Raw genomic sequence first — 13,617 nt, 5'->3', positions numbered from 1 at the left:
TCCCTTTATGCTATAACACCATTAATTTACTCAATAATTCCCTTGCCTCGTCCTTCCCAAAGCTGACCGTAAAATCTGGAGATTAAGGTTCTCATAATGTACCGCCCACACACTCCCCAGTCTCATCAAAAGGGATTGTTCTTGCAATACAGTGCGACTGCTCTGCTGATTTTATCCCGATCCTTCCAAGTCATCACAAGCAATTGTGAAAAGTTCAGCGTTAATGAAGTGGTCACCATTCCCTTGCAGATCGCTTTGTCATGTTCCACGAGTAGGTTTCTCTCAAAGATATTTGCGATTCAATGGATTTTATTTTGACCCTTTCTCTGTAATCTCGCTCGACCCGAGTTACAGTCGATGACCTCAACATGTCCTTTGACTTGGTGCCGTCGGCCTGTTGCCGAAATCGTCATCCACTGACAAGAAACCAGTGCAAACTGCGCTCATTCAAATGTGAACCTGTAACCAATTCAGTCTGAAGAAGGGTCTTGACCCAAAATGTCACCCATTCCTTCTCTCCAAAGATGCTGCCTGTCCCGCTGAGTTACTCCAGCATTTTGTGTCTATCTTCAGCTGCCCCATTTACTTGTAACCAAGCCAGCATTACTGCAGCATTATTTATCCAATCCTGCGTTATTTAGTTTTTAAATATCTAACTTGGAGACCAGGATGAATGCCTGGTCCTGTATCTGTAATAACTCATTCCATAGAAACCCTCCCACTACTGTTAACTTTCTAACGATAATAATTTGGCTCCCAGTTCTATTCCATATGAAACCAAGGTTGTCAAATCTGTGATGTCATCCCTCTCCATGGTAACAAACACTTCTACTTATTCTTTGGTACAATTCTTCATTCTGTTTTATTCAGTATTGTTATTCTCCTGACATTTTCCTGCTGGTCCAATTTTTGCATCCCTCCTTCACCCAAATCTCCCAATTCTACATCCTTGGGACATTGGAACCAATGTGGAATCTCTATCTGTGTATTCCATGTTGGGTTTGTGGGTTTATTTCAGTAGTTATTCTCAAGAGTTTGAATCGGCTGACCATAACAGATAACATAAACGTGTAAGTATCAACTGCAGAAGCTGGTTTACACCGAAGATGGAAACAAAATACTGGAGTAATTCAGCGGGACAGGCAGTGTCTCTGGAGAGAAGGAATGGTCTCGATCTGAAACATCACCCATCCCTTCTCCAGAGATGCTGCCTGTCCCGCTGAGTTACTCCAGCATTTTGTCTATCTTCAATATAAACGTGTCCTCGGCAAAGAAACTTGACGTCCATCTGTATGAAAATTCTCATTTGCCTTTTGAGGAAATTTTATATAATTTAACCATCTCTCATCAAGAAAGCACTTGCGTGCGAATGGGGAGAATGGGCGGGTTCTCTTGTCTGAAAGATTGAGCAGTGAACTTTTAAGAAGATTCTTAAATTCTGATTTTTTTTTTGTTGGTGTATCAAGTAAATGTAGAGAATGTTGTTGCTTGTGGGGTAAAGCAAAACTGGAGGCCATTGATACAAGATCAAGAAATTAAATATGAATTCCCAAAAAATACTTGTGCATCCAAAGCATGTCAAGAGATTGGGACTTGCTACCGTAGGAAGCGTTTGCAGCAAACGGTATGGATGCGTTTATAAGGAGGCATTAATAAGGAGGCTGGAGAAAGGTATGAGGAAGAAAAGAGTTTTGAGATTCCTATGGGGGAAAGGCAAGAGGAGGCTTGAGTGGAACAGAGATGCCTGTGTCAATTGTTGTAGTTGAACACCCTGCTGTGCTGTACTTTAGTTTATCATTGTTACATGTAAATGCTTTTTTGCTGTGCTATCCAGTCAGCCGAAAGACTTTGCATGATTACAATCAAGCCATTCAGTGTATGGTTACAGGATAAAGGGATAACATTTAATGCAAGATAAAGTCTAATAAAGTTAGATTAAAGATATTTCAACGGTCTCCAATGAGGTGGCTGGTGGGTCAGGACCGCACTCTGGCTGACGTTTTCAAGCTTCTGTACCTCTTGCCTGTTGGGAGAGGGGAGAAGAGGGAGTAAGTGGGGTGATTGTAATGTGAACTTCAGGCAAACTGGCCTGGGAGTGCCGAGGATTTAACCCAATGAAACTTTACTCTCTGCTTTAATATAACTCTTGCATTTTAATGCAGTTTGATATCTAATTAGAAAATAGGACTGTGAATGATAATGACCCAGTGACCATTGACTTGCTCTGGATAGATAGCATGTTTTTTGATAAACCAGAGTTATCGGGTTTGAATTGATGTTCTGGTTCCAGAGCAAATGTGGTTTTGAATGCTGGAGCAGTGCTACCATTGGGACTGTGGCCCACTTGCATGGACCTATTGGTACATGAAGGTAGAGAGTCCATCAACTTGTGCATTAACCAAGTGGGGGCACATTTTCATAGTTTGACAATGACACAAAAATGCAATGGGTTAGCAGTGAGTTTGGGATGATGTAAACTGATGGAGTGAGCAGAGGCATGCAAAAGAGGGAGATAATTTAAGTGAGAGAATGAAGAGGGGTGATACAACCTGAATAGTTTTAAAGGAGATGTGAAAACTGACATCAGAAGGCATTTGTGTTCAAAACAGAGGGGCAGATGAACAGATGAACAAAACAGTTAATAAATTCCATGTATTTCATAAATAGGGATTAGTCACCCTGCTTTCTTCTCCCCTCAGTTGGAGAATCCTGCATTTCCTCCGCTGTCTAATATACCCCATTAGAAGTCCATGTAGAGGTCAGGAGGTGGCAACGTTAGATTGTCCATTAAGAAACTAGGATCTCTCCCAAAGACTTGGGAGACTGCATACACCAGGAGAGCAGGCCGCCACAGTTGCACCTTGGTAGAGTTGCTGCCTTACCGCTCCAGAAATGTGGGTTCAATTCTGACTACGGGTGCTGTCTGTACGGAGTTTGTACTTTCTCCCAATGATCGTGTGGAGTTTATCCGGCCGGCTGCTCCGGTTTCCTCGTACATTTCAACGACGTACAGGTTTGTAGATTAATTTGCTTCTGTCAATTGTTCTACTAAACTAGGATAGAACTAGTGTAGGGGTGATCGCTGGTCGGCACGGGCTCGCTGGGCCTGTTTCCACGCTGTACTAGTGTAGGGGTGATCGCTGGTCGGCACGGGCTCGCTGGGCCAAAGGGCCTGTTTCCACGCTGTACTAGTGTAGGGGTGATCGCTGGTCGGCACGGGCTCACCGGGCCAAAGGGCCTGTTTCCACTCTGTACTAGTGTAGGGGTGATCGCTGGTCGGCACGGGCTTGCTGGGCCGCTGGGCCTGTTTCCAAGCTGTATCTCTAAACTAAAACTAAACTAAGTTCCTTGAATTTGTCACAAAAACAAAGTGTAGATTTCAAATAGCACTTGAGCAATTAAAATGCAGTGGGGAAACAGCGAACCATTTAGACGCTGTGTACAAACTTACAGTACGCTCAAGTTTAAGTAGCACAACTGCTTGCTGTTCCAGGCTCCTTGTTTGAGTAATTAGCCAAGTACAATTATTCTATAGGAGAGTGGCTCAGAGACCTAGAAGGAGAAGATAATGTGGGGGAGAAGCCGTGCTTGACAGCGATGCAGGAATTGCACAGCCCACCTGTCCGACGTGCTAAGTTGACTCTCGGCACAGAACCAAATCTGCAATGTGTTGCCCAGGGCACGTGATTGGGATTGGAAAATCTCCATTTGGCGCTTCAGAGCTATTCTTTCCCAAGTTTCACGTGTGGCCGTCACACTCCAGGGTTTCTGTTCAGGTATGGTGCTCCTTTCCCAACCTATCTGTGAATCCTAACAGTTGCTGCTGATAAATATTCCACAGCAGTGAATGACTCCTCGGGTGAATGGGTTTGGAAAGTTGCCCAGAGCTAGAGTTTGTTGGAAATGGTTCCTTGCTGCAGTCAATCTGCTGAAAGGCCCTTTCCCTCCCTATCAGCCATTCACTACTGGCCAACCTGGCATTGAATGAGGAGGAAGGATTCAGCACAGGAGAACTGTTGTGCGACGTAGCGGATAGACTGTCGGTATCTGTAAACCATGTTGGGTCTGAACTGGGAGGTTGGAAGCCCAGAGGCACAAGATGCAGCAGCTCGTATGTCACTTGGACAGCTTGCAACCCAGCAGCATAAGTGTTGATTTCCGTAATTCTTAACTAACCCCTGAATTCCTCTCTCCCCCACCCTAGTCGTCTGACGAGTCCCACTGTTCACATCCCTGTATCCCATTCTTATCACCTCTTCCCCAGCCAACAATGGGCCCTTATTTGGTCCACCTTTCCTTGGTCGTCTGTTGCCGGGCCTGCTTTGTTCTGGCCTTTTCATACCTCCAGTTCTTCCCCCTCTACTTTCACTCTGAAGAAGGGTACCAACCCAAAACGTCACCCATACTTTTTCTCCAGAGATGCTGCCTGACCCACTGAGTTACTCCAGCTCTTTGTGTCTATCTTCTACAGTTGAATGAATTTGGAGCACATGTGATATTCTGTTACAGATATTTTCTCAGACTTGTAGCTACGTTCCCCCCCCCCCCCCCCCCCCCCCATCTCACTGTCTGGTGGCCCAGTGCATGGTCAACACTTGCTTTGGGATTTGGATTTCTCCAAGCTTGGCCTCTGCATGTCCATTATTCAAATGAAAGTTAACGAAAGTACAAAATGTTTTAGATTGGGAAAATTGAGCTTCAATTAGACTTCTGTCAAGTCACCAGAGAGCAGTTTTCATGTTTAATGTGCTCAAGAATTACTCATCAAAGTTTTCAGTGGGCAGGATTGGTAACGTGCTGTGTCCTGGCATCCTGTGCTGGGACCAAGGTCTGCCTTTAACCAAATGTTAGTTAGAATACTGTTCTATCACCATATTCTTAACAGATGGTTAATGCTAACACTGACCTCCTATAGCTTCCTGTGTATCTGTAATAAATGTTTGAGCTCAGCAAAATGTTTTACTTGTTTCATTATGAGAGAGTTCTTGGTGTCTGCTTTGGTTTTTAATTTGCATTAAACATTTCCAGATAGCACTGGATTATTGATGGTGCCAAGTTTCCGCTCTGTCCTGTGGTCATTAATTTTATCATGGAATCAAGAGAATAAATGAGGTGAGGTCTTGACGTTGAGGGGCGGCAGGGTGGCGCGGCGGTCGAGTTGCTGCCTTACAGCGCCAGAGACCAGGGTTCGATCCTGACCGTGGGTGCTGTCTGTATGGAGTTTGTACGTTCTCCCTGTGACTGTGGGTTTCCTCCGGGTGCTCCGATTTCTTCTTGCATTCCAAAGATGTGCATGTTTGTAGGTTAATTGGCTTCTGTAAATTGTCCCCAGTGTGCAGGAGCGAGTTACTGGGCACGACTGATCGATCACTGGTTGGTGCGGCCTCAGTGGGCCATAGGGCCCCGTTTCCACAGTGTATCTCTAAACTAAACTAGTGAAATGTTTAGCAAAAGACAAAGTGCTAGAGTAACTCAGAAGGTCAGGTATCATCTCTCGAGAACATGGACAGGCAGCATCTCTCAAGAACATAGATAGGCAACATTTAGTGTCTGGACCATTCTTCTGACTGATTGTAGTAGGGGGAGAATGCTGGAAGAGGTGGGGGAATGACAAAGCCTGGAAAGTGATGTGGGGGGGGCGGGACACAATGTGAGGCCACTAGGATTTGTTTGGGAGATGGGAATTACATACTGCATCACACGTCCAATTTCTGCTAAATGATCCTTGGCATTAATGCAAACTGCAAATTGCTGTGCTGAACAACCAAACTCCTTGATTTTAATCTAGCTGTATTTTCTCTTTCTGGATGCTCAGCATATGTTTCTAGTGATGCTTGCCGTCCCTGGTACAGTTGAAGTCGCTGCACCTCAAACACAATAACCTCACTGAGTAAACGTACCCTTTTAATCTCTATCCATCACTGTTTTTGTGTTTTGACTCCTTGTCTCACAACTTTTTTGTCTCAGTTGTCATTAATTCCACCCATCTAAAAATCCAACTCCTCTTGCCTGTATCCACCTATCACTTTCCCACCCTCGTCTATATCACCTATTGCTTAGGAAAAATACTGCAGATGCTGGTTAAAATCGAAGGTAGACACAAAATGCTGGAGTAACTCAGCGGGTCAGGCAGCATCTCGGGAGAGAAGGAAAAAGTCTGAAGAAGGGTCTCGACCCGAAATGTCATCCATTCCTTCTCTCCCGAGATGCTGCTTGACCCGCTGAGTTATTCCAGCATTTTGTGTCCACCTATTGGTTGCCAGCCCATGTCCCACTCTCGCCTGTATCCACCTATCACTTGCCAGGCTATGTCCCATCCCCACCTCTCCTTTCCAGCTTTCTTCCCCCTGCAACAATCAGTCTGAAGAAGGGTCCCGAGTCAAAACGTTGTCTATCCATTCCCTCCACAGATGCTGCCTGGCCCGCTCCAGCACTTTGTGTTTTGCTTACGATTCTGTCATCTGCAGTTCTTTGTATCTTCAACTCAATCTTTTCCACACTCCTGGGGACACTGATGATTGAACAGTTCCTTTGCTGTTTACCCTTCACTATCTCTCCCTATGACCCTGCTGATGAGGATAGGCCATCTCATTGTGGGAGGATACGTGGCCAACACTGTTCATATTAGCATTGACTCCAGGCCATGGATGTTAAGAGCTGCTAACTAACAATCTAGCTGTGGGGGCCTCGAGTTTCTCTGTTTTTCACCCTTAAAAGTCTGATCAATTATAGTACTTCAGATCATTTAATGGAAGAGGCTTGGAATTAAACCTTAACTCGATGGTCTATTTGCATGCCACTGTAAATAGACTCTTCCCACCAGCCGACACCATGCATTGACTCTACCTGAGGTTGAATGGACAATGGTGCCAACCAACTGGGTGGACCAGGCCAAGGTGTGAAGCGACATCCTACATACTTTGGTGGTGACCATGCTTGCCTTTGTGGCCACACCAGCGGTTTACTGGCCCCTCTTGTTGCAAAGATGGCTGCCAAACTCCTGTGACGTACCTGGAAGCCGAGGTTTATTGGGCAGCTTTGGTACAATGTCCCCATTCTGCCATCCCCCATACAGGGCTGTCCTATCTATCTGTCTTTTCAATTTAAAAACAAAAGGTCCAGGAAAAAAAACTGCAGATGCGGGTTAAAATCGAAGGTAGACACAAAATGCTGGAGTAACTCAGCGGGTCAGGCAGCATCTCGGGAGAGAAGGAATGGGTGACGTTTCGGGTCTAGACCCTTCTTCAGACTGAGTCAGTCTGACCTGAAGAAGGGTCTCGACCCGAAACGTCACCCATTCCTTCTCTCCCGAGATGCTGCCTGACCCGCTGAGTTACTCCAGCATTTTGTGTCTACCTTAAAAAAAAAAAACCTCACTAGTTTTCTGAGAAAGTTAACACGAGTGAGATGATTCACCGGTAATTCGGGTGCAATGCAGTTTGTATCGAGTGTTTCAAGGAATTTGAAGCTAATTTAACAACCTTAAGCAATTTAGCCGATACATCGTGTAATACTGCAGCTGGCCTGCAATCTGTGGGGGTGTCTAAGGGTGACTATAATTCCTGCATTAAATCTAAGGCCATTTGCTGCTTTCTGCAGGGGTCCAATGCATGTAATTCAGTACTCAAAGCTAGGCCACACGAGACATTAAATGCAACCTATTCTTACATCTCGACTTAATTGCTTCCTATTATTCATCCTTTGTGAAACTGGGCTTTGTGATATTGGATCACTTTGTTACTCACCTGCTTGTGTGATTCACAAACAAAACCCCAACATTAAACTCTTGAGTCTAGCTTTCATCTCTCCAAATAGTTGGACCCTTGATTCAGGCATTTGCATTTGTGATACTTTGAAACCAGTCTGGTTAAGTAATTTGCACATTCAGTGAAATCTTTCCTAAATTTGCTGCTAATTCCTTTCAATTTGTTTGCTCACATTTATTTTGAGATGCTTTCTAGGATTTAATTAAGTGGGTTCATTAGCAGTTTGCTGCAATATAAAATATTGGTTGTTATGTTTTGGCGTGCAAGAGGCTTTTTTTTTTTTTGAATAAATTTTTTATTGGAGATAGGTACATAACCTGTTTACATCTTTACAGTCATACATTTTTAAATTGATAATATTGTCAATTATTATTATATTGTCTCCAATACCTTTTGCCCCTTTTTTTTTTAAACTAGATAGAACTAAAGAACTAGATGAAGTAAAGAAAGAAAAAAGAGAGAAGAAAAATAAAAACAAAAACAAAAACAGATTATAAAGATAAGGAAAAAGTTAGTTAAAGAAGAGTGGAGAAATTTATTAAAATAACAAAAACTTCATTCGAGATATATTCGTACATTTCAAAGTATAGCATTTCATCCATTCTTTAGTCCGAGTGCTAGTCAGGTTCCTGTGCTGAACCATTCTGACCCTTTAAGTAATCAATAAAAGGAGACCATATTCCATTAAATAATTCCTGTTTGTCCAACAGGGAAAATCTGATTCTTTCCACGTTTAAGGTCTCCGTCATTTCTATAATCCACATTTTGATTGTGGGGGACGTAGGGCCTTTCCAAAATTTTAGAATTAATTTTTTTCCTGTTATTAAACTATAATCCATAAAGTTTCTTTGTGTTGTTCTAAATGTTTGATTTAATTCTAATATTCCGAGTATAATTAATTTTGGATCTGGGTCCAATTGTGTGCTGGTTACTTTAGATATTATGCTAAAAATATTTACCCAGAATTTTTTAATTTTTATACAGTTTGCAAACATATGAAATAATGTAGCTTCTAAATGTTGACATTTATCACATTTAGGTGAGATATGTTGGAAAATTTTATGTAGTTTTGTTTTTGAATAGTGTAACCTATGTATTACTTTAAATTGTATTAGAGAATGTCTGGCGTTTAGTGAACACTGATGTATATGTTGCAAACTTTCTTCCCAAGTATCTTTCGTAATTACTTGGTTTAATTCTTTTTCCCATTCTTGTCTGTATAAGTCCGTGGAGGGAATGTCACTGTCTAATAAGATATTATATATATAAGATATTAATTTTTCTGTATTAGGATGTTTGTTCCAACATTCATCAAGAATTTCTGAATTTCTAATTCGAAAATTTTGGGAGTTCGATTTTACATAATCTCTAAGTTGAAGATATCTGAAATAATCATTTCCACGAAGACCATAAGTCTGTTGCAACTCCTGAAATGTCAGAAACGTGCCTTCCTTATAAAGTTGTCCCATATTTTTAATTCCATAATCCTTCCATTGTGTAAAACCCCCGTCTACCCATGAAGGCTTAAACAAAGGATTATTCACAATTGGAAGAAAAAGTGATAAATTATCTAATTTTAATGTCTTTTTTAATTGTTTCCAAATTCGTATAGCACTAAATATTATAGGGTTTTCCCTATAAATTTTTTTGTTTAATTTAGACGTAGCAAATAATATCGAACCAATAAGCAAGAGGCTTTTAAGGAGGCACATGGATATGGAGGGATATGGATCGCACTTGCGTTCATCTCTCCAAATAATTAATGATTGACTGAGGAGATACAAGGAACTGCAGATGCTGGTTTACAAAAACACGCTGTACTGGAGTAACACAGTGGGTCCGGCAGCATCTTTGGAGAATATGGATAGGTAGGTAGGAGATGGGTAACAATAGGCAGCATTTTGGGTCAGGGCCCTTCTTCAAACTGATACGAGATGTTATGGGTTTGGACTCTTCAGATTGATTGGTGATGTTTTGGGTCGGGACCCTCCTTCAGATTGATTGGTAACATTTAGAGTTGGGACTCTTCTTCGGATTGGTGATGTTTCGTGACCCTATTTCGGACTGATCAGTCTGAAGAAGGGTCCTCGCATGAAACGTCATCTACCCATGTTCTCCAGAGATGCTACCTGACCCACCACGTTACTCCAGCGCTTTTGTGTGTTTTAACTAATCATTGAATGTCTGACTTGACCTCTTGATCATTCTAATCCTTTAAGTGGAAGGGTAGTTTCCATGAAGAAACTTCAGGTTTACTGTTAACTTTTTAAGTGGGGGCTGTTCATGGACAGACCAAACAATGCCAGCCTTCAGTTCTTGATTCCCATTTATATTTCATCAGCTGAATTTTTGAAATTTATAACTTTCAATTTTGCATCAGTGATCCAATCCCCAAATCTTAATCTTAAACTTGATCTCTTAAACATGGACGGTGGATCAATTTGTGGATAAAAATAAATGTTTCAGTCCAAAATAAAATACAAATTCTCCTGCACTTGTAGGTTTTTAATTTGCACCTTTTTTCAATGAAGGATTTGTGTGACTTTGTTAAAATAGAAAATCAAGTCAGTGAGATATGTCCATTATTAGCTATGGTTAAAAGGATTTTCTTCTACCAAATCATCTTCATTGAGCAATTTTTAATGAAAAACTTCATTTTCCAACTGACTTCTTGCTAGGATTCTGAACCCTATTCAACTATAAAGAAGTCCAGTCTGTAATTTTATGATCACGTGACTGATCTTGAGCTCAATACCAGGCAACGTTTCTGTAGAAAGGAACTGCAGATGCTGGTTTGTATTGAAGATGGATACAAAATGCTGGAGTAACTCAACGGGGCAGGCTGCGTCCCTAGAGAAAAGGAATAGATGACGCTTCGGGTCCGAGGCAGGGGGGCGACCTTTTCTCCAGAGATGCTGCCTGACCCGCTGAGTTAACCAACATTTTGTGTCTATCTACTGGGCAAAGCTTATTGTTTCACTGGTGCGCTGTTGATTTGTGGCAGAGTATAGGGTGTATATTGTCTCATTGCCATCTAAACGAAAATAAACCTTTGCTCGCAACAGTGATCCCACCATCGGATGGACTGCCTGTGCTGTAACCATCTGTTTAGTGTTTTGGTCTGATGTTTGCTGGGTGTGATCTGACAAGTGTGGTCCAACAGGCAGACACCTTGTTTCCATCTTTTTATTTAAATTGGGTTGACTTAAATCTTCAAGGCAATGCAAATTTCTCAAGGAGTAACAAAACATCCCTGCTTAACCTTAAAATGGCAGATGATTGCAAAGACCATACTTTATTAATTACTTGGAGCCAAAGTACACTCTTATTGGTGTAAAAGTATGGATCGAAAAGTACACCTCAAAGTACACTCTTGTATGTCCCCTACTGTATTTCCTATACGTTGTTTATGCATCATTCATCAAGACGTTTGAACAAAACACCACCTATTTTGAGATGTTTCTGCTTCAATGATGGGCAACAATTTATGAAACAACTTTGAAGAACCTTTTCCCCCATTATTCAGAATGGGATCCGGCACACAGGTTTTCTGTGCTGCAAATCTATCTTGTTGCTGTAATAATTATTTATAGTTTATTGAATGTGCACCTTTAAGTTCCTTGACCTCAGTCCAGATATACACAGAACGGAATTCTCCACATGTTGGACAGAAATAAGCGGATAAAATCTCGACCGGAACGTTTCCAGACCTGCAAAGACCAGTTTGATTTGATAGTGACGTGTGAGGAGCGGGTGTACGATCAGGTGCTTGAAGGTAAAATGGCCGCCCCTTGTCTTCGCCACCCTGTTGACCGAGCTGGTTGTGAAACGTGGTTTGCTGACGCCTCCCCTCCCCCATCTTGTGATTTCCCAGATCTGCATTCAAGAGACCAGGAGACATTCCAGTCAGTGCATGTCATAAACGTGGACATTCAGGATAATCACGAAGAGGCCACAATCGGTGCTTTCCTCATTTGTGAACTGTGCCAATGTGTAAGTGTTTACACTTTTGTGTATTGGGAGCGTGGGGAGCGAGTGTGAAAGAATGCACCGAGAGGAATTACCGCAGCAGTCAATCCAAATGGGGTTGTACTTGTTCCCCAGCCACACATGTGCACGTGAAGTTTTCTGACCGACACGATTTCTCCAGGGTGCAATATAATTTTGTATGAGCTTTACATGATTTCCTACTGCAAAAATAGTGAAGGAGAAATGTTCTTTGGAGCGACTCCGTGCTTTCTGGTAGGTGTAATTCAGCTGGACTGCTATTTTTGTTTTTGATCAGAATTGGTACTGGCCAATTGGTACCGGCCAATTTACATTCCTATTCTCGTTGAGCATCCAATTTCAGGATTTTTTGTATGATGCTCCATCTTTGTCACTGTCTGCGAACTTCAGCTCATAGAGTCGTCGAGTGCTACATCATGGAAACAGGCCCTTCGGCCCAACATGCCCGCACCGACCAACATGTCCCAGCTACACGTCCTGCCGGCCTGCGTTTGGTTCATATCCCTCCAAACATGTCCAATCCATACACCTGTATAACTGTTTCTTAAACGTTGGGATAGTCCCTGCCTCAACCACCTCCTCCGCAGCTTGTTCCATACACCCACCACCCTTTGAAAAAGTTATCCCTCGGATTCCTATTAAATCTTTTCCCCTTCATCTTAACCCTATGTCCTCTGGTCCTCAATTCTACTCTGGGCAAGAGACTCTGCATCTACCCGATTTATTCCTCATGATTTTATACACCTCTATAAGATCTCCCCTCATCGTCCTGTGCTCCAAATACTATAGTCCCAGCTGACTCAACCTCTCCCTATAGCTCAGACACTCTAATCCTGGCAACATCCTTGTAAATCTTCTCTGTGTCCTTTCCAGCTTGACAACATCTTTCCTATAACATGGTGCCCAGAATTGAACACAATACTCTAAATGCGACTTCATCAACGTCTTATATAACTGCAACATGACCTCCCAACTTCTATTCTCAATACTGACTGATGAAGACCAATGTGCCAAAAGCCTTTTTGAGCACCCAATCAACCTGCGATTCCACCTTTGAGGAACCATACTCCTGCACTCCTAGATCCCTCTGCTCTACAACACTCCCCAGAGCCCTACCATTCACTGTATAGGTCCTGCCCATGTTAGACTTCCTAAAATGCAACACTTCACATTTCTTGTATTAAATTCCATCAACCATTCCTCAGCCCACCTGGCCAATCGATCAAGGTTCCTGCTGCAATTTATCACAACCATCTTCACAATCTGCAAAACCACCCACTTTTGTATCATCAGCAAATTTGCTAATCTTGCCATGTATGTTCTAATCCAAATCATTGTTATAGATGACAAAGGCTAACGGGCCCAGCATGGAACCCTGAGGCACACCACTAGTCACAGGCCTCCAGTCCGAGAAGCAACTTTCCACCATTATCCTCTGTTTCCTTCCATGAAGCCAATTTTCTATATACAGTGCCCTCCATAATGTTTGGGACAAAGACCCATCATTTATTTGAGATTTGTAATAGAAAAAATTGCATGTGGTTAAAGTGCACATTGTGAGATTTTATTAAAGGGTATTTTTATACATTTTGGTTTCACCATGTAGAAATTACAGCAGTGTTTATACATAGTCCCCCCCCCCCCCCCCCCCCCCCATTTCAGGGCACCATGATGTTTGGGACACATGGCTTCACAGGTGTTTGTCATTGCTCAGGTGTGTTGAAATGCCTCCTTAATGCAGGTATAAGAGAGCTCTCAGCACCTCGTCTTTCCTCCAGTCCTTCCATCACCTTTGGAAACTTTTATTGCAGTTTCTCAACATGAGGACCAAAGTTGTGCCAAT

General features: G+C 42.4%; 1 protein-coding gene across 1 annotated transcript in view; it reads left to right on the top strand.

The window, feature by feature from the left end:
• ssu72 (SSU72 homolog, RNA polymerase II CTD phosphatase) overlaps window positions 1-13,328 on the top strand; it is a 72,702-nt gene extending 59,374 nt beyond the window's left edge. Inside the window, exons 3-4 of the mRNA XM_078425259.1 lie at window positions 11,402-11,541; window positions 11,641-13,328. Of these exons, the coding sequence (XP_078281385.1) occupies window positions 11,402-11,541; window positions 11,641-11,807 (307 nt within the window). The 3' untranslated portion in view covers window positions 11,808-13,328. The remainder of the gene's footprint in view (window positions 1-11,401; window positions 11,542-11,640) is intronic.
• The last annotated feature ends 289 nt before the right edge of the window (window positions 13,329-13,617 follow it).

The sequence above is a fragment of the Rhinoraja longicauda genome, chromosome 30 (assembly GCF_053455715.1).
Source record: "Rhinoraja longicauda isolate Sanriku21f chromosome 30, sRhiLon1.1, whole genome shotgun sequence".
Lineage (NCBI taxonomy): Eukaryota > Metazoa > Chordata > Chondrichthyes > Rajiformes > Arhynchobatidae > Rhinoraja > Rhinoraja longicauda.
Note: the sequence above shows the minus strand (reverse complement) of the source record. Positions and strands in the feature narration are given on the sequence as shown.